Raw genomic sequence first — 20,872 nt, forward strand, 5'->3', positions numbered from 1 at the left:
ACTGGAGAAGGCAATGGCACCCCGCTCCAGTACTCTTGCCTGGAAAATCCCATGGACGGAGGAGCCTGGTAGGCTGCAGTCCATGGGGTCGCGAAGAGTCGGACACGACTGAGTGACTTCACTTTCACTTTTCACTTTCATGCATTGGAGAAGGAAATGGCAACCCACTCCAGTGTTCTTGCCTGGAGAATCCCAGGGACGGGGGAGCCTAGTGGGCTGCCGTCTTTGGGGTCGCACAGAGTTGGACACGACTGAAGCAACTTAGCAGCAGCAGAACCATAACACTAGGAAAAACCACAGGGTACAACCCCATAGTGGTGCAGAAGAAGAGACCAACTTGCCAAGCTCACAAGGGCAGCAAGGGCAGACCTGGGTCTGTTGGCTATTGTAACTAGGTCAGCTCTCCCTCTCGCAGGTCTGGCTAAGTGCCACCCAAAGAAAAGGTGCCCGATAAACTACAAAATCTGCCTTCCTCACTCCTGTTGGCTACAAAAATCGCGAATTCTAGAAACAGTTTGGAGTAGGCTTGCTATGATTAATGGTTAAAAATAATAACATCTGTTTTAAAAGGATACGATTACTTGAAGGTTGCCAAAGCACTTAACATACAGAACACAACTGAAACCACCTGGTAACATCCATGTGCCCCTGGCCGTGCTCTTAATCAGTGAAACCACGCCTACTTGACCCCACTCCTGGCCAATGAGATCACTGCCCTTTTATGTTGGCCAATCAGACCACAGCCTCATGGCCACTCCTTCAGCCAATCAGATCATGATTTTTGTGACTCCACCCCAGCCAATCATCCATGGCTGCCGTTTGGATAGCTCCACCCTCTACCTGGAGCAGGTCCTGGAAGGGAGTGTGCTCTGGGTGTGAGATGCCACCAGGGTGGGGCTGGAGGCAGAGGTGAGAGGAGAAAAGTGAGCAGTCTCTGCCCTTCCTACCCACTGTCTTCAAAAACAGGTGAGCTCTGCCAAACGTAGACTGGCTCTTGACTAACAGCAATATTTTGAACGTTTTCAATATGCAATGTATATATTGAGTGCCTGAAGAATCCCATGGACAGAGGAGCCTGGCAGGCTATATAGTCCATAGGGTTGCAAACAGTCGGACACGACTTAACAACTAAACCACCACCAACCATACTTGTATCAGTTGTTGAATTTGTATTACCTCTCCAAGTTTCAATGATATAAACAATATTTAAAAAGTGTTCTAGAATATGAGGTACAATTTTGAGTCAATATGTATTAAAGTCAATTTCATTCCAGTGTGGTCTAATTCTGTCCTTTGTTACCAATGACCTGCTTTCCCTCCCACCCATCTCCAGGTGGAGAGACAGTCCCAGGCAGGGTGATGGAGGAGGCAGCCAAGGTCTGCTCTAGAAAAAAATGTCTGCTGCCCGAACAGAGAGGTGAGCCTGGTATACAGCAGACATCTGTAACTGACTGGCGTGAACTTATTATAAAAAGTTTCCCTTTAAAGATATTTTCTTCTTGCCTCTTGCAGGTCAACTCAGAGGCTTGAAGGAATTAACAGAAGGCTTTACAGAACAGTGATAGAAAACATGAGATCTTTATTTTCTCTCTTTCCCAACAGTAAAACACTGACAACATCTAAAATAATTAAATCTGGGGCTACATATGTTGAGAAGCTATAAAATAGACTTCAAAGAGAAAATATTCCTTTCTCTGGTTGCGTGTTCTTATTTTGTTTATCTGTGTCCTGGTAAAATCAGAAAAATAATTATCAAGGGCACTTTTTTTTTTTTTTTTTGCATTCTATCTTTTTCAAAATAAAGACTAAGGAAGACGTGTCTTTTCTAACAGTTTAGATTTCTGGTTTCATTACTTTAAAAATTGGACATTGATTTGCCTCATTAAATGAGTAATGAGCCTTACCTAAAGAGAAGGCATTGAGCTGCCGCTTTCCTTCAAATGCAAGTTCTCAATCATTTTTACAATCTACCCAACTAGATCTTAAACAGCCTTTATGCCTCTGACCAAGTCCAAATGCAAAAAGGACCAAACTGGCAGAGCTAGTACAGGTACCTAGAATTTACGATTTAATCTACAAAAGGCTGTTTATAACCCGTGGAGAAGCGACAAAATGAGCAGGGCATGAATCTCTGAATGAAGATGCAACCGGCAAGGAGGGAGGGCTGTATCTCTAATAGCTGCTTCACGCCCTTCAACACCTGCTGCACTGAGGGGGTTGAGTCTGCTCATTTAGATGGTGATTACATTAGGTTAATGACTCATTTGGCCGCCACCGGTGCCTGCTCCCTTATAGAGAGCAGAGCTGTGTACTGCTAGGCAGCGTGAGCCTGGTAATGAGGCTCGGCCCCTTGGCTTCGCTTTCCATCTCACGTCGGGCTAATATTTCTGGTGTCTATTTCAGGTACTAGCCCACATCGAGCCAGCACTGGAAACCAGCAGTCTGTTTCCAGGTTCCCTTGGTAACCCAAGTCCCCTAGACTTTGTTTAAATTACCTCTCATGAGTCAAAGGCTAGAATTCTAGATGGCAGCTCTCTCTGGCCAAGGCAAGTGTCAGTGGGGCCCAGGAGCCAGGTTGCAGGTCCCAGCAATGTCCACCCACGCCCTCGGAAGCCCCTCAGAGCCTCCTCCCCAGGATGGAGCTCTGCCTGCCCCTCTTGTTTGGAGAAGCTGCTGCTGCAGCTTTCATAGGGCTCAGGGCCTGTTTCCAGACTGTCCTGGGTGGATGTCACCCCCTTCCCTGCCCTGTCACTGCTCTACGCGTCCCCCTTCTTCAGTGGCTCCCGCATTGTCACCTGGGCTTCAGATCTAGAATGTGCAGGCCCCTCTAGGTCTGAAGGAAGAAGGACTCTAGGTGAGTCTCAGTCCTGGAAGGTATTTGGCCCCGGGGTCTTCACATTTGCTCTAAAGTCACCAAAGGGTGGGGGGGCTTCCCTGGTGGTCCAGTGGTTGGGGCTACGCCTTCCAAGGCAGGGGATGCAGGTTCTGTCCCTGGTCAAGGAGCTGGGATCCCACATGCCTCAGCCAAAAAAAAAACCCCCAAAACACAGCACAGAAGCAGTATTGTAGCAAATTCATTGAAGACTTTAAAAAATAATGGTCCACATTAAAAAAAAAAAAAAAACTTAAAAAAATTTTTTTACAAAATAAAGTCACCAAAGGGAGGGTCCTTATCCCCCTAACTCAGACTAGTGAGCAGTATGTCAAACAAGTAGGGGAAAAGTGCAAGGAAGTATTTTCCTGTGTGACTCTTTGCCACCCCATGTCGCCCTCCAGGCTCCTCTGTCCATGGGGTTCTCCAGGAAAGAATTCTGGAGTGGGTAGCCATTCCCTTCTCCAGGGGATCTTCTCGACCCAGGGATCAAATCCGGGTCTCTGGCCTTGCAGACGGATTCTTGACTGTCTGAGCCACCAGGGAAGCCCAGGATTTTCCTGTGCTTGTTTACAAGTCTGTAGCCGATACCCCCACTCGGGGACACGTGGGCCATCACAAGGTGTCCCTCCGTGTTTCCATACTGTGGGCTCCTGCCTGGAAGCTTCCTCATGGACTCCTTCTCGAGCAAACGGCACAGGGAAACACGGGCTGAAGCCTTTCCCGCCTTTCTTCCTGCCCCCAACATTTCAGAGCAGGGACTCGGGGCTGAAACAAACATCAGAGCAAAGAGGAGGCAAAAGAGGAGCCTGTGGGTCATTTTGAAGGGACGGGGGCAATTCCCCTGGATTCCAACAAATGCTGGCAGGACAGCTCTTGAGTGGAACACACACACACACTCATACACACACTCAGATACACTCACAGACACTCCAGCAGACACACATACACACTCCCATACCCTCACACACTCAACACAGATTCACACACTGAAACATATACAGACACAGACATCCACAACCCACAACCAGGCATACTCAGACACACACACACTCAAACAGATACACAAACAGACACTCCAACAGACACACATACACACTCACATACCCTCACACACTCAACACAGATTCACATACTGAAACACATACACTCACACACACAGGCATACTCAGACACACACACACACTCACTTGCTCATTCAGGCCTTAGCTTGTCTAAACAGTCCCTCTGTGTGAATTAGAAAGAGGTGCCGCTCAAGAGAGACAGAGGCCTTCAGCAGCAGGTTTGAGGAGGGGAGAGTAGCCTGGACTTCAGCCCCCATGTACCCTTTGGCAGGTGCCCCCTGAAGGGTGCACTCTGCACAACCACGTGGGATGGCCCCGCCTACACTTCCCCTGGTGCACAGAGGGGAACCCCACGTGCGGACCTGTGGGTGCAGAGAGGGGCAGGGCAGCCAAGAGAAGATGTGGCCTTCCCTTGAGTCACATAGAGCATCCTGTCCACAACTATTCACGGCTTGTAAGACAGGCCCCATCTCGCCTGAGGAGGGTCCCTCTGCATGCACTGAGTACCTGTTGGGATAGGTGATGTTACACGGCACTTTGCCCACGTAATTCTCATTCAGCCAGCGATTCGCCAGCGCCTGCTGAATGTTGGGCCTCTTCACAGGATCTGGTTCCAGGAGAGAACGCAGGAAGTTCACGGCTCCTGTGAAGACATTGGGCAAACGTCACATCTGTTACAGGCTGAAGGCAGACCAAGGTAGGTGACCCACCACACCTCCCGGGCCACTGCTCATCTATTTTCTGGATCCTGGGGGGCCACCCATCCAGAGTATAAGATATCTGTCCAAGGAGGTATCTGGAACATGGTAAAGCAGGAACTGGTGTGGGTCTCCCCACATACCATACTTCCCCAAACCCCTTGTGGTTTCTCTTGTGGTTCACCACTAAAGGTGAGCCAAAGAGGAATGGACAAATGTAAAAAGACAATGCTGGATCTCAAGGTAGGTTTTAAGGAATTTATACATAGGCCTTTCAGGTGGCACTAGTGGTAAAGAACCCACCTGCCAATGCAGGAGATGTGAGAGATGCAGGTTCGATCCCTGGGTTGGGAAGATCCCCTGGAGGAGGGCATGGCAACCCATTCCAGTACTCCTGCCTGGAGAATCCCATGGACCAAGGAGCCCAGTGGGTTATACTCCATGGGGTCACAAAGAGTTGGACATGACTTAGCGTCTAAACCACTATATATATATATATATATATATATATATATATATATTTGTATATATATGGAATTCCCTGGCAGTCCAGCAACTAAGACTCTGTGCTCCCAATGCAGAGGGCCTGGGTTCGATCCCTTGCAAGGGAACTAGATCCCACGTCAGGGAACTAGATCCTACATGCCACAACTAAAAGATCACGCATGCCACAACCAAGACTCAGATTCTTTTTCAGATTCATTTCCCTTATAGATGACTGTAAAATACTGAGGAGAGTTCCCTGTGCTATACGTGCATCCTTTAAGATTATAACAATGCAGACAAAAATACAACACTAAAGAAAATGTTTATAATGCACATAAAGGTCACAGGCTCCAAAACTGTTGAGCATGAGAATATGCAGATCCTCATATGGACAAAGGCTGCCAGGGATTCCCTGAAAATGAAGATGCTCTGTCTTGCTTGAGTTTGGGGACCAGGATGTTTTCTTATTTATACTCATTTTATAAAGCACTGTGATAGTATCCTTGCAAGAAAAAATATTCTTTTATGTAACTTTGTACATGATATCCCATTTCCAATATACCAAATAAAACTTTGAGGAAACTAATCTTAATTTGCTTGGTCACCAAACTTTTAAAGTCTTTTCCCCTAAAGCTATTTTTTAGTTTCCTAAGATAATCCATATAGTTAAGGCTGTTGTCTTTCCAGTAGTCATGTACAAATATGAAAGATGGACCATAAAGAATGCAGGACGCCAAAGAATTGATGTTTTCAAACTGTGGTGTTGGAGAAGACTCTTGAGAGTTCCTTGCAAAGCAAGGAGATCAAACCAATCAATCTTACAGGAAATCAACCCTGAATACTCATTGGAAGGACCGATGCTGAAGCTGAAGCTCCAATACTTAGGCCACCTGATGCGAAGAGCCAACTCATTGAAAAAGACCCTGATGCTGGCAAAGATTGAGGGCAGAAGAAGGGTGTGATGGAGGATGAGATGATTGGATGGCATCACTGATTCAATGAACATGAATTTGAGCTAGCTCCGAGAGATAGTTAAGGACAGAGGAGCCTGGCATGCTGCAGTCCAAGGGGTTGCAACAAAGTTGGACATGACTTGGCAACTAGACAATAGCAACAAGATAATCTAACCTTTCAATGAAAAGTCATATAAATTGTCACTTTCTCACAGGCTTCAGTTGTCATTTTTAAAACTGTCCTTTGAAGAATGATGGGTATTATGGTCAACCGTCTTTGCAGGGTAAAAATGAAGCTGTCAAGAGGGGCTAACTCTGATGCCAGAACCAACCCCAAAGGAAAAACTTTTGCTAGGTCAGGCCACCAGGTAACCCCTCCACATAGGTTTCCAAGCAGTGGATGAGGCCACTGGAAGGCCATTTCCTTTTGAGAATGCAGTAAAAATATATGTGTAGATGACAAAGCAGACATGAGAGGTATTTAATATTCTAAGTTTTATAGCTGGGTCTCCAAATACAACTTTTCTACAATGTTCTTCAGTGCTCTGAAGAGCAAATGGGGCTCTAAAAGAGGGGTCTCTCTTGTTGGAACCTCCACCTCCCTTCTCTCCACTTCCCTATATTGTAAGGTCATTTGGATGCATAATCAGGGCATCTATTGGTCAAAGAAAAAAAGACTGTGAGCATAATGAGTTGAAACCAGGAGACTCTTCAGTTAATGATGTTTCTGAGACATCTCTGCTGTTGTCATTGTTCAGTCACTCAGTTGTGTCCGACTCTTTGTGTCCCCATAGACTGCAGCACGCCGGGCCTCCCTGTCCATCACCAACTCCTGGAGCCTACCCAAACTCATGTCCATCAAGTCAGTGTTGCCATCCAACCATCTTGTCCTCTGTGTCATCTTCTTGTCTCTTCTTGTCATCTTGTCATCAACCTCTTGTCATCTTCTCCTCCTGCCTTCAATCTTTCCCACATCAGGGTCTTTTCCAATGAGTCAGTTCTTCGCATCAGGTGGCCAAAGTATTGGAGCTTCAGCATCAACCCTTACAATGAATATTCAGGACTGATTTCCTTTAGGATTGACAGACTGGATCTCCTTGCAGTCCAAGGGACTCTAAAGAGTCTTCTCCAACATCACAGCTCAAAAGCATCAATTCTTTGGTGCTCAGCCTTCTTTATGGTCCAACTCTTACATCCATACATGACTAGTAGATAAACCATAGCTTTGACTAGATGGACCTTTGTCGGCAAAGTAATGTCTCTGCTTTTTAATATGCTGTCTAGGTTGGTCATAACTTTTCTTCCAAGGAGCAAGCGTCTTTTAATTTCATAGCTGCAGTCACCATCTGCAGTGATTTTGGAGACCCCCAAAATAAAGTCTCTCGCTGTTTCCATTGTTTCTCCATCTATTTGCCATGAAGAGATGGGACCAGATGCCATGATCTTAGTTTTTTGAATGCTGAGTTTTAAGCCAACTTTTTCACTCTCCTCTTTCACTTTCATCAAGAGGCTCTTTAGTTCTTCTTTGCTTTCTGCCATGAGGGTGGTGTCATCTGCATATCTGAGGTTACTGACGTTTCTCCCAGCAATCTTGATTCCAGCTTGTGCTTCCTCCAGCCCAGCGTTTCTCATTATGTACTCTGCATATAAGTTAAATAAGCAGGGTGACAATATACAGACATATTCCTTTCCCAATTTGGAACCAGTCTGTTGTTCTGTGTCCAGTTCTAACTGTTGCTTCTTGACCTGCATACAGTTTCTCAGGAGGCAGGTAAGGTGATCTGGTATTCCCATTTCATGAAGAATTTTCCACAAGTACTCTTCTGCTATCTTCTTGATTAATATTGTCACCAACAGGAGAATGTTGGATCCCGCCAAAAAAAGATGTCCCATATCCAAGGGCAAAGGAGAAGCTCCAACGAGACAGTAGGAGGGGTGAAACAGTGTTTAGAATTAAATCCCATACCCACCAGAGATACTCAGAGGGCTCAAACAAAACCTTGTGTGCACCGGGACCCAGAGACTCCACAAGAGACTGAGCCAGACCTGCCTTTGAGTGTTTGCGTGTCTCCTGTGCAGGCATGGGTCAGCAGTGGCCTGCCGCAGGGACAGGGGCTCTGGCTGCAGCAGGCCTTGGAGGCACAGCATGGCTCCAGTCCTCTTGGAGGAGGTCGCCATCAGCCCCACCATAGAGCCACCAAACAGAAGACCCACAAACCGGAGAACAGTTATCCCAAAAAAGTTCTCTCACTGCTGCAAAAGTTCCAGGGCCCACAACAGACTTCCCAACCTGGGGGTCTGGCAAAGGGGCTGAGAACCCCCAGGGAATTTGACTTGACGGCCAGTGGGACTTGATTACAGAACTTCCACAGGACTAGGGAAACAGACTCTTAGAAAGCACAAACAAAACCCTGTGCACACCAGGACCCAGGAGAAAGGAGCACTGACCCCACAAGACACTGAGCCAGAGTTACCTGTGAGTGTCCAAGAGTCTGCAGTCGAGGCATGGGAAGACATGCCGCGGGTCAGGGGCACTGAATACAACAGTTCCAGGAGCCATGGTGTGCTGGCCTACATCCTTTTGAAGGAGGTTGCCATTACCACTACCGTAGTTTGGCCTCACAGGGAGGGAACACAGCTCCATCCATCAACAGAAAACTGGACATCTCTGTTGCTTACCCTCAAAGGACCTAAACAGCAACCCAGGCTTTTTCAGAGTGTGATTACCCAGAAGAGCTAAGAACAGACTGGATGTGAGTTTTTGTTCTATTTTCAGAACCAAGCACTCTGCACCATCACAAATTGCTGATGAGCACAAGTAATTTTAGTTCAGATCTCTACCAGTGAATTTTCTTTCTTTGGACATCACAAATATTGCATTAGTATCCAAAAAGGACTTTGAAAACATCCTTGGAGCTCTTTGAAGTCTGTGTGAGGGTCTTGAATATCCCTATGACTCATGAGCAAAAGGCATAAAAATATTTTCCACTGTTCTGGAAAGCTGTGGGAGCCATGGCCACACATCCCACCCAGCACTTCTAAGCCAGCGCTTGGTCTTCGGAGCCAGGCATAGGGATGACCCACCCAGGGTGTGGTCCCTCTCTGAGCCCTGTGTCACAGGAGGTACACACTCCTCCAGTACAAAACCTGTTTCCTCCAAGCATCAGCTTTCTGGAGCCTGGGCTGCCTTGTGTGAGCTCCATGAGCCCGTGCCTTGGGAAAGAGCCCCAGGAGGCAGGCGAAGCCATCAGATTCTTTGTTCTATTGCAGCCCATGGGATGCTGAGAGAGATCTCACCCGTACCAGAGGCTCCTTCACCATCAGCTCCCAGGAGAAAGCAGCAACAGCAATTATTTGACGATTGAGGCTTCTCGGAAATCCTTTTTACCCTATCTATATATATATTCTTTTTTAGATTCTCATCATTATAGTTTATTACAAGATAATGACTATAGTTCCCTGTGCTATACAGTAGGACCTTGTTTATATATAGTTGTGCATATCTGTTAATCCCAAACTCCTAATTATCCCTCCTTCCTTGCCCTTTGGTAACTATAAGTTTGTTTTCCATGTCTGCGAATCTGTTTCTGTTCTATAAATAAATTCATTTAAATCATTCTTTTAAGATTTCACATATAAGTGATATCATATGATATTTGTCTCTAGCTGTCTGACTTTGTATGATAATCTCTAGGCCTACCCAAGTTGCTACAATGGCATTATTTCCTTCCTTTTTATGGCTGAGTAGCATTCCAGGGTGTGTGTGTGTGTGTGTGTGTGTGTACCACAATTTCTTTAGTCATCTGTCAATGAACATTTAGGTTGCATCCTTGTCTTGGTTATTGTAAATAGTACTGCTACAAACATGTATCTTTTCAAATTAGAGTGTTCTCCAGATACAGGCCCAGGAGTGGGATTGATGGATCACATGGTAATTCTGGCTTCCCCAGTGGCTCAGGGGTGAAGAAACCACCTATGATGCAGGCAACCCAGGAGATGTAGGTTCGATCCCTGGGTCGAGAAGATCTCCTGAAGGAGGGCATGGCATCCCATTCCAGTATTCTTGCCTGGAGAATCCCATGGACATGGCAGCCTGGTGGGCTACAGTCCAGAGAGTCGCAAAGAGTCAAACACGACCGAAGTGCCAGCACACACGCACGCATGGTGATAACTCTATTTTTAGTTTTTAGGGAACCTCTATACTGTTCTCCATAGTGGCTGCACCAATTCACATTCCTACCAACAGTGTAGGATGGTTCCTTTTTTCCCCACACCCTCTCCAGCATTTATTATTTGTAGACTCTTTGATGATGACCATTCTGACCAGTGTGAGGGGACACCTCATTGTCGCTTTGACTTGCATCTTTCTAATGAGTGATGCTGAGCATCTTTTCACGTAAAATCAACTGGCACTGACACGTCCCTCACGGATGCTGACATCCACCTTCAGTATCACCTCAGTGACTTCATGGTGCAAAACCCGCTTGATCTAAAGTGAGTATCTGGAATGCGTTCAAAATGCCTTCCTTGAGGTATAGTGACAAAAAAGGAAAACATGGAAGCTGTGAAAGGCATTCACAACTCTGTGATGTACAAGCACCAACAAGCACAAAGAGAAACTGTCTAGAAGCCAGAATTGGAAAGATCCCAACAGCTTAAGCTTTCGAACTACATGGTGGGGAAGAGAGACGATTCTTGGAAAGCATGCAGAGCAGACTCAAAGGGCAATAACACTGTGCTCTTTTTCAGCTCAAATTTGGCAAAAATTCTTCCAACTTCACCTAAAAAAAAGTGTTGTTATACAGTAGATGTGGAGAGATCATTACAAGTATGAGTGATATAAATTAATAAAGATGTGTTAATGAGACACTTAATAAAATGGCACATTCTCAATTTGGATATTTCGGTTTCGATATTACTCAAAACATGAGGACAACAGATAACACTGCCAAATCTGCAGTGGGGAGGGGAGGGGGGCATCTTACACAAAATAAAGTAAGGAAAAATAGAGAAGCAACATTTCATACATAGCTCAGTTGGTAAAGAATCTGCCTGCAAGGCAGGAGACCCCCCGGTTCGATTCCTGGGTCAGGAAGATCTTCTGGAGAAGGGATAGGTTACCCACTCCAGTATTCTTGGGCTTCCCTCGTGGCTCAGCTGTTAAAGAATCTGCCAAAATGTGGGAGACCTGGGTTCCCCCTGGGTTGGGAAGATCTCCTGGAGAAGGGAAAGGCTACCCACTTCAGTATTCTGGCCTGGAGAATCCCATGGACTGGGGTTGCAAAGAGTCAAACACAGCTGAGTGACTTTCACTTTCACTTTCAAAGAAGCAACCTAGTACAGGAGGGAAGTTCAGATTTGGGGGTCAAGGAGAAGTAAATAAAAAACTGGAGAAGCTATATAATCTTGCTGGGACTCAGTTTCCTCGATAACTTGGGAATAATAGAGCTTAACTTACAGAGTTGTTATGAGAACAGAAGACACTATGAAAAGCACTTACCCACGGCCATTCAATAAATGGCAGCCACTCCTGCTGCTGGAAGCTAGTATTCTGGGACGTAAAGAAACTGATGTCACACGGTACCACAGATGAGGGTGGGCCAGCATGGTGGAAGGAAAAGTGGTCAACTTGGGGTGCAAATAACAAAGAGTTGGAGAAGCAGGGGGCTGACGGAAAGCAGAGGCTGATCCCCAGAACTGATGTCCTTCACTCTATAAACCAGAGAAGATGACCTGAGCCTCCTCAGCATCGAAGGTGCAGTTCTGGGCCCTACTGGACCGGGCCAGATCTCACAGCTGAGCAGCCAAATGAATCTGTGGGCTGGCTTCCCAGACCACACACTTTAACACAAGGGCCAGGGACTCAGATTACCTGAACAACTACTATGTGCCCACACTATGCTTGATAGCACAAACCTGGCACAAAACGTTAAAGCCTGAGGTGGGTAGATACTTACATATCTTGCTATTGGAGAGCAGTCCTGAATATCCATTGGAAGGACTGATGCTGAAGCTGAAACTCCAATCCTTTGGCCACCTGATGTGAAAAACTAACTCATTTGAAAAGACCCTGATGCTGGGAAAGATTGAAGGCAGGAGGAGAAGGGGATGACAGAGGATGAGATGGTGGGATGGCATCACCGACTCAATGGACATGGATTTGGGTGGACTCTGAGAGCTGGTGATGGACATGGAGGCCTGGCGTGCTGCAGTCCATGGGGTCGCAAAGAGCTAGACACGACTCAGTGACTGAACTGAACTGAACTGAAACATTTACTCATCTTAGGCTTTAACCCTCTGTGTTGGAATAGTAAGAGAATAAAAGGGGGGAGTGAAAGTGTTAGTAGCTCAGTCATGTCTAACTCTTTGCAATCCCATGGACTGTAGCCCACCAGGCTCCTCTGTCCATGGGATTCTCCAAGCAAGAATACTGGAGTGGGTTGCCATGCCCTTCTCCAGGGGATCTTCCCAAACCAGGGATCGAATCCATGTCTCTTGCACTGCAGGCAGATTCTTTCCCACTGAGCCATCAGGGAAGTCAAAAGGGGAGGAGGGCGATGTCCACATTCCTATATCATAAAATCAGATATATAAATGCATAAAATCAGATATAAAAATGCATTTCATGCTTGTTCATGCTTGACCAATCAAGACTATAAGGTCCTGTACAGATATGAAGATCTCTAAAAAGCACACACAGAGTTTAAGTTCAGTTCAGAGTTTAAGGCTAAAGTCAAAACTGTCTGTTCCAAGCAAGAGCTATGTGAGACTGGATATCAACTCCAATCATACCGAAATTGCTTGGAACATTTCTAATATTTCTTTTGCTCCCTCCGACTTAAAAAAAAAAAAAAGATATTTTCAGGGTGCAACTTTTACTTCTTTGAAGGTAATTTAATTGTCACAATAAGAAGGCACCTAGAGCCTAGTCTGCTAATGCTGAGTAATAGTACTGGGCTAAAAACAAGGTTGGTTCAGAAGCAACGAAACTGATTTCCTTGTGCTTTTAGTCCGCCTGTCCTTGCCCTGCCCGACACACCCCAGTGCCGATGGCAGGGACCCCTCCTCCCACAGCCTGTGGCTCACACGAGTAATGCTGCTTAATCAGATATTTCTGTCTTTTCACCTTCCAGACACATGGTAGGATTGCATTTCCTCAGCTCCTTTAGCTGGATGAAGCCATGTGAAATGTTTTAGAAAGTTACAAGTTATGAGTGGAATGTTGGTGGGAGATTTCACTGCTGGAAAGAAACCTTCTAGATTTCTGGTTCCCTCTGCACGGATCAGACACATTGGAAATAGTGGCTGCCCCACTGGTCTGGGAGCCTGATTGACAAGAATGAGCAGAACCCTTCAACCTTTGATCCAACTCTCCACAGATATGTAGCATGAATGAGACATGAATCTTGATTGAATTCCCTAGTTGTTCAGTGGTTAGGACTCCGAGCTTCCAAGGCAGGGGGTATGGGTTCAATCCCTGCTTGGAGAGCTAAGATTCTGCATGCTACATGGCACAACCAACAAGAAAAAAAGAATCTTTGTTGTCTTATGCCACTGAGATCAGGGGGCTATTTGTTACTGCAGCATAACCTAGGCTATCCTGACTAGTACAATGAGAAGCAGCTCTAGCTCTTCAGGGTCTCACTGGAATTCAAAGTGAACACTGTCTGCTTTTTCCTGGCATGAAGTTAGAAACAACCTCCTATTGTTCTTTGTATTGGGACACTTTAGACAAAACAGGCTTGAACAATCAGAGGAACTTCAAAATCACTCTGAAACATGGCAGTCCTATGATTATATAACTCTTAAAGACACTACCTTGAAAGACTGCATTTATTTCTACGTGTTAAATCTTATTTATATCCCTATCAGAATGGCTAAAATTAAAAAGTGAGAGTACCAAATGCTGGCAAGGATGCAGAGAAACTGGATCACTCATGCCTTGCTAGAAAGAACCCAAAGTGGTACAGCCACTCAGAACAGAAATGTCACAGTGGCTTACAAAACCAATTATACGCTTATTATACTACCCAGCTATTTCACTCAGGCAAGTGAAAACATGTTCTCACAAAACCTGTATACAAATATGGACAGCAGATTTCTTCATAGTATCTGGAAACAACTCAATATACTTCTGTGGGTAAAAATATACACTATGGTAAATCTATACCATGGACTACTACTCAGCAAGAAAAAGAAACAAAGGATTGGTGTGTGAAACGACTTGGATGGATCCCAAAGGAATTGTGCTCAGTGAAAAAAAAGAGATACAAATATATTGGATTTTTGAAAAGACAAAATTACAGAATTGGAGAACTGGTTAGTGGTGGCCAGGGGTTAGGCAAGGTGGGAGGCAGGGAGCTGGCTGAGGCTATAGAGGGTAAGATAAGGAACTCTGGTCAGGGAGTTGTTCCATATCTTGACTTAATTATCACATGAGTCTACACATGTGGTGATGACAGTGCAGGGAGTGCAATACACACCAACACAAGGGCATGTCCGTCCGAATAAGGCCAGTGGCTTCTAGCCGCGTCCTAGTGGCAGCCCTCAACTGCAGTTATTTGAGAGCCCATCAATGGGGGGAACTGGGTGAAGCATAAACACATCTCTGCATGATTTCTCACAACTGCGTATGAGTCCACACTCATACCACGACAAAAAGTTGTTTATAAACCTCAAAGACAGCCTTCAGAATGGGAGAAGATAATAGCAAATGAAGCAACTGACAAACAACTAATCTCCAGAATATACAAGCAACTCCTACAGCTCAACTCCAGAAAAATAAATGACCCAATCAAAAAATGGGCCAAAGAACTAAATAGACATTTCTCCAAAGAAGACATACAGATGGCTAACAAACACATGAAAAGATGCTCAACATCACTCATTATCAGAGAAATGCAAATCAAAACCACTATGAGGTACCATTTCACGCCAGTCAGAATGGCTGCAATCCAAAAGTCTACAAGTAATAAATGCTGGAGAGGGTGTGGAGAAAAGGGAACCCTCTTACACTGTTGGTGGGAATGCAAACTAGTACAGCCACTATGGAGAACAGTGTGGAGATTCCTTAAAAAACTGGAAATAGACATGCCTTATGATCCAGCAATCCCACTGCTGGGCATACACACTGAGAAAACCAGAAGGGAAAGAGACACGAGTACCCCAATGTTCAAAGCAGCACTGTTTATAATAGCCAGGACATGGAAGCAACCTAGATGTCCATCAGCAGACGAATGGATAAGAAAGCTGTGGTACATATACACAATGGAGTATTACTCAGCCATTAAAAAGAATACATTTGAATCAGTTCTAATGAGGTGGATGAAACTGGAGCCTATTATACAGAGTGAAGTAAGCCAGAAAGAAAAACACCAATACAGTATACTAACGCATATATATGGAATTTAGAAAGATGGTAACAATAACCCTGTGTACGAGACAGCAAAAGAGACACTGATGTATAGAACAGTCTTATGGACTCTGTGGGAGAGGGAGAGGGTGGGAAGATTTGGGAGAATGGCATTGAAACATGTAAAATATCATGTATGAAATGAGTTGCCAGTCCAGGTTCGATGCACGATACTGGATGCTTGGGGCTGGTGCACTGGGACGACCCAGAGGGATGGAATGGGGAGGGAGGAGGGAGGAGGGTTCAGGATGGGGAACATATGTAAACCTGTGGCGGATTCATTTTGATATTTGGCAAATCTAATACAGTTATGTAAAGTTTAAAAATAAAATAAAATTAAAAAAAAAAAAAAAAAAAAAAAACCTCAAGTGGCTAAAAAACAAACAAACAAAAACCCAACTGTATCTTTACTCTCTGTCCCCTTATCCTGGTTTATCCTCTTTATTTTTGGCTGTTCTGGGTCTTCATCGCTGCACAGGCTTTTCTCTGGTTGCAGTGCACAAGCCTGTCTTTCTTGTGGAGCAGAGGTTCTACGGTGTGTGGGCTTCAGGAGCTGCAGTTCATGGACTCAGGAGCTGCGGTTTCCAGCTCTAGAGCACAGGCTCAGTAGTTGTGGTGTAGGGGCTTAGCTGCTTTGAGGCAGGTGGGATCATCCCGGACCAGGGATTGAACCCGTGTCTCCTGTGTTGGCAGGTGGATTCTTTAACACGGAGTCACCAGGGAAGCCCCTTTCTAATTTTCTTTAGAACACTGAAACTACTAAACATCATGAGTGTTTATCTGTTATTTTTTGCCTCCTCTGCTGATATGTAAGCTCTACATGGATAGATACTGTTTTGTCTTCCTGGAGCCTAGAACATCTCTAGCAGCAAGTTGATGCCCAGGATCGATTTGTGGAATAAGTGAATAAATGTGAAATATGAATGAATGAATGTGCTTCCATTGCAGCACTTTCAACATTTTGGGAAGCTCTAAACCCTAAACAAAACAATTTGATCAACATTTTGCACACTTTCTAACTCCACGAGTTACAGGTCTCAGTGCAGAACTATTCCTTTTATAACAACAGAAACGTAACTCATCTTCCCAAGTACATAATGCCTGCTTTGCTTTCAGCCTCCAGAGATTCAACACGCCTCGGCCGAGGTGAAAGAATGAACCGAATTAGATAATTATAGAAGAATGCATTTCAGCCTGGGTGTCATTTGGCAAGCATAAATTCTAGGTCAGCTTCATGGATGCTTTATAAACTCAAGCAAAAAAAAAAACAAAAACCAAAAGCCTAATAGTAGTCAAACAAAAATGCCATATTTGAACCATGTATCATAAGTTGAAATCAAATAATTATTCCTTTTTTTCTTTTTTGGCCACATGCCTTATCTCAGTGAAGCTGAGTTTATTCTAAGGAGCCAATTAAATGACCATCAAGGCCAAGCCGAGGCCAGGAACTTGAAGTGAATTGCAAACCAAACAAAAGAACAAATTGCAGTCATTTCCTGGATCTGAATCCAAACCTTAACATGAACCGTTTACTGAAATGTGAACCAGCTAAAGTTTGAGAGTAATTTCCAAACACACCTGAGGATTTAGTCTAATCAAGTAACCGAACCCATATATATTTAAAAGCTTTTGAACAGACTTGGAAACTCACATTGCTAAACAAATCCCAGAACAAACTCAAATGAAACTAATAGTTCTTTACAGTGAGCTGACTAAGGAACACACAATAGAAATGTGATGATCGACCTTCTTTTTTCCGAGTCAACATTATAATGAGGTGAGTTTTAACACAATTCAGTCTGCAATTATTTTTCCAAGAGAGACTACAGGATCCTTTTGATAGGCGTGTACTGTGTGCAGGAGGAGGAAGGAGGAAGTTAGGGGGTCGGGTTTATAATGGACAAGGAAAGGACTCAGAGCAGATGAAGGGAAGTGTGTCCTTAGAGATGGGAAACCCAACCATTTCTGGAGACTTCGTTTTCATACTAGGAAGAGACAGGGCAGTGACAGGGTCGTCCAGACCCCAAAGCTGCAGGAGACACAGTGCTTCCGGAGGCCGGAGAGCGGCCCTGGACCCTGGAGCGGCAGGTGCGTTACCTGTGGAGAGCTGGGCGGGGAGCGGGTTCATCTCCTTGTCCACCATCTTCTGGTACAAGGCCCTCAGGCTGAAAGGCTCCACCGTGAAAGGCAGGGTCCCGGTCAGCATGGCATACATGTTCACACCTCTGGAAGGAGAGACACACCAGACGTGAGACCGGAAGACGAGCCAGGAAGAAGACAGAGCGGCCAGGGGCGTGGGGAAGCTGGGTCCTGCCGCCTCGTGTCCACCCCGGCGCTGCTCGGCCATTCCTCGAGCGCTCAGCTCTGCGCTGAGACACGAAGTGTGAAAGGCACGAGCGAAAGCGCAGCTGCGGCGAGTCGGACCGTGGTGACAACAGGGTTTAAAGAGCGTCAAAATGACACAAATGACCTTATTATAAACAGGGACAGACTCAGAAAAGAAACGTGGGGTTACCAGAGGGGAGAGGCAGGGGGATGACTTAGGAGTTTGGGATTAACATACACACACTCCTATAACAAGGGCCAACTCTATAGCACAGGGAACGCCACTCAATATTCTGTAATAACCTATATGGGAAAAAATCTGAAAAAGAATGAATCCATGTATCTGAATAACTGAAGCACTTTGCTGCACACCTGAAACTATCACAATATTGTAAATCAACTATCTTCCAATATAAAATAAAAATTAAAAAGGAATAAATTCAGGGACTTTCCTGGAGGTCCAGTAGTTAAGACTCCACGCTTCCACTACAGGGGACATGGGTTCGATCCCTGGTCGGGGAACTAAGATCCCACAGGCCGTGGGGCACAGCCAAAAAATTAATTATTCAACTTTTAATAAGTAAATAAAGAGCTTCAGAAGCTGCCCCCATAAGGAGGGGAAACTATGTCCTTTTCTTCTGGAAGGAAGTCCAGACCAAATGATGTGAAAAAATGCCTGGGGAATCTCGTGTAAGTAGGAACCTCGAATAAAAGTACTTCGCCATAATGCGGTTTTCAAGTATAGTTTACAAGGTGGAGCCTGGAGAAGGCCAGATCAAAAAAATACACAGCAAGACCCTCCACGGGAGGGCAAGTCACAGTCTGGCCAGCCTGCTTGGCTACTACTCAGCCCTTGGAGACAGAAGTCTCACACCCCAAACTGGTGTTTCGCTCTTCTCTTGAATTCCATTTTGGCCTGCACCTAGAGAAATTCCTTTGGAGGTGGGGAGGAAGGGAGATCTATTTCCCACTCTTATTTTTTATATCAGTTTTTATTGGGAGATTCTGCCATCCAGCTCACATGTGGTCAAAATGCCTTCCGAATGGGCTTCACCACCTATATCCAAAACCAAACTAGAGAACAGTATAGCTCTTGGAGGATTTTTCTTTTCCTGATATGCAAAACCTAATATCATTTTGATGAGATTTCCTGATGGGGTGAAATGCCTGGCCTGCCAAGAGATCTCGAGTGCTCAAAAGCACCCAGGGGAGTGTTTTAAAAAGAGGCAACAAGATCTCCAGTCAAAACAAATCCAATGAGACTGATTGAAATGAAGACCCATGGGGCCTGTTCCACTGAGGTGCCTCTGAATTACAGCACTCTGGAGAGGGACAGGTCCAGAATCCACGGGCTCCGGCTAGAAGTCATTCTCGAATTGCAGACGTATGCTAAGACCCAGTTCTTGCTTTGTAACTCGAAGTGGAGTTAAGCAGACGGATACAGCATCATTCACTTCTCAATGCTTGCAGGCTGGCTCTCAGTCTCATGCAGCGGTATTGATGGCTGGCCCCCGGAGGGGATACCAGACAAGGAGCTGCCATCTCAGACTTAGAACTGGATGAAGGCAGACAACCAGCAAATCAACAAATAAATAAGTTCAAGTGTTTCAAGTAGTGAGTGCAGAGGGGATAAGAAAATGCTGAACTCTGCGGCTCTGGACCCCAGAGGAGTTCAATTAAGGGAGAGAGACGACTATAATAAGTACTTGAAGATGGGAGCCCTCTCGGGATAAGTATACGTGTGTGAGTTTATCTGTCTCGGCCAACTGGTTACGAGGATAAATTATGTGGACCAAGCACTGGAGACAAAAGGGCTTCCCTGGTGGTCCAGTGGTGAAGAATCTGCCTTGCAATGCAAAGCACACCAATTCGATCCCTGATCCAGGAAGATTCCACGTGCTGCAGGGTAACCAAGTCAATGTGCCACAACTATGGAACCCACTCGCTGCAACCACGAAAGCTCGAGTGCCCTGGGGTCTGCTTTCTGCAATGAGAAGCCTGTGCACCGCAACTAGAGAGTAGCCCCCACCCACAGCAATGAAAGAAAGCCCTTGCTCGGCAACAACAACCCAGCACAGCCAAAACAAATAACTAAATAAATATTTAAATTTTTAAAAAGGAAATGCAGGTAAGAATGAACAAAGCATATGCAGCACTGTTTAAAGCAGCAATTCCCTGTGTGTGCTTAGTGGAACACCATCCTCAAGACAAGACTAGATGTTGGGTGAATAAACTTTCTGTGGCCAAATAATTTGCAGGGCAGTCATCTGGCATGAAGTGGGTGGAAGGGGCTCAGAATGGGGACCAGCAGACTGAGGCACGTTGTTCGTTAAGTTCTGAATGGGAGGGACAGCATATGGTAGAAAGAGAGAAGAGGAAAATTAGCAACAGGGACGTTTGAAGGGGAGACGCCAAGACGCAGCGTGGAAAGCCGGACGATGGTGGCGATATAACAGAAGCCAGGAAGCCGGGAGGAGAGGTAGTCTGGCAGCAGAGGAAAAGGGGATTAGAGGAACTAACCTGTTTGAGAACCTTCAATGTACTGCTGCAGTGTGGATACGTTTGAGGCAGAGCCAACCATCCTTGCTTGGAGGATTCTTGGAGACTGATAAAGCAGGAAAGCTAAGAGGGCCTTCCAAATTGTACCATTTGTGCATTTAAAGGGGTCTTGGACACATGGCTCTTGGGGACAGAAACCCCATGGGACACTCCACAAGGTTGTTGTTGGGGACCCCGGTAAAGCTTCAGAGTCAAGCTCTTCCAACCCCCTAAGGCAGCTCAGGCCATTCAGGGCAATGCTATGCATGGGCAAGGGCTTCAAATACTGAGCCAGAGTCTATAACTCCTACCCATCAGCTGTGGGACCAGTCAGTCCTGTCCCCACTCACCTCGGTATGCATTAATTCTTGCTCTGACACTCATATCTAAGGCTGAAGAGTCTGGTACTTAAACAAAATTATTTTTCCTGTAGGTGGTTTTTTTGATACTCAATCCATGTAGTAGGCTTCCCTAGTAGCTCAAACGGTAAAGATCCTGCCTGCCATGCAGGAGACTCAGGTTTG

At 45.5% G+C, this 20,872-nt stretch overlaps 1 protein-coding gene and 1 long non-coding RNA gene across 4 annotated transcripts in view; one reads left to right on the forward strand and one right to left on the reverse strand.

Moving 5' to 3' along the window:
- The window catches only part of HUNK (hormonally up-regulated Neu-associated kinase), a 129,627-nt gene that overhangs the window by 29,562 nt on the left and 79,193 nt on the right, over positions 1-20,872 (reverse strand). The window contains exons 5-6 of the mRNA XM_055567695.1: positions 17,583-17,710; positions 4,444-4,579 (exon numbers count right to left, since the gene is read on the reverse strand). Coding sequence (XP_055423670.1) covers positions 4,444-4,579; positions 17,583-17,710 — 264 coding nt within the window. The remainder of the gene's footprint in view (positions 1-4,443; positions 4,580-17,582; positions 17,711-20,872) is intronic.
- Positions 810-9,698, forward strand: LOC129643334 (uncharacterized). 3 transcript variants are annotated; one of them, XR_008710239.1, is made up of 5 exons: positions 810-966; positions 1,334-1,417; positions 1,513-2,403; positions 4,541-4,633; positions 9,344-9,698. It is a non-coding gene; the product is annotated as an uncharacterized LOC129643334 (long non-coding RNA). The 3 variants fall into 3 exon arrangements; XR_008710237.1 differs by lacking the exon at positions 1,513-2,403; XR_008710238.1 differs by lacking the exons at positions 1,334-1,417; positions 1,513-2,403.

Source organism: Bubalus kerabau, chromosome 2 (genome assembly GCF_029407905.1).
Source record: "Bubalus kerabau isolate K-KA32 ecotype Philippines breed swamp buffalo chromosome 2, PCC_UOA_SB_1v2, whole genome shotgun sequence".
Taxonomy (NCBI): Eukaryota; Metazoa; Chordata; class Mammalia; order Artiodactyla; family Bovidae; genus Bubalus; species Bubalus kerabau.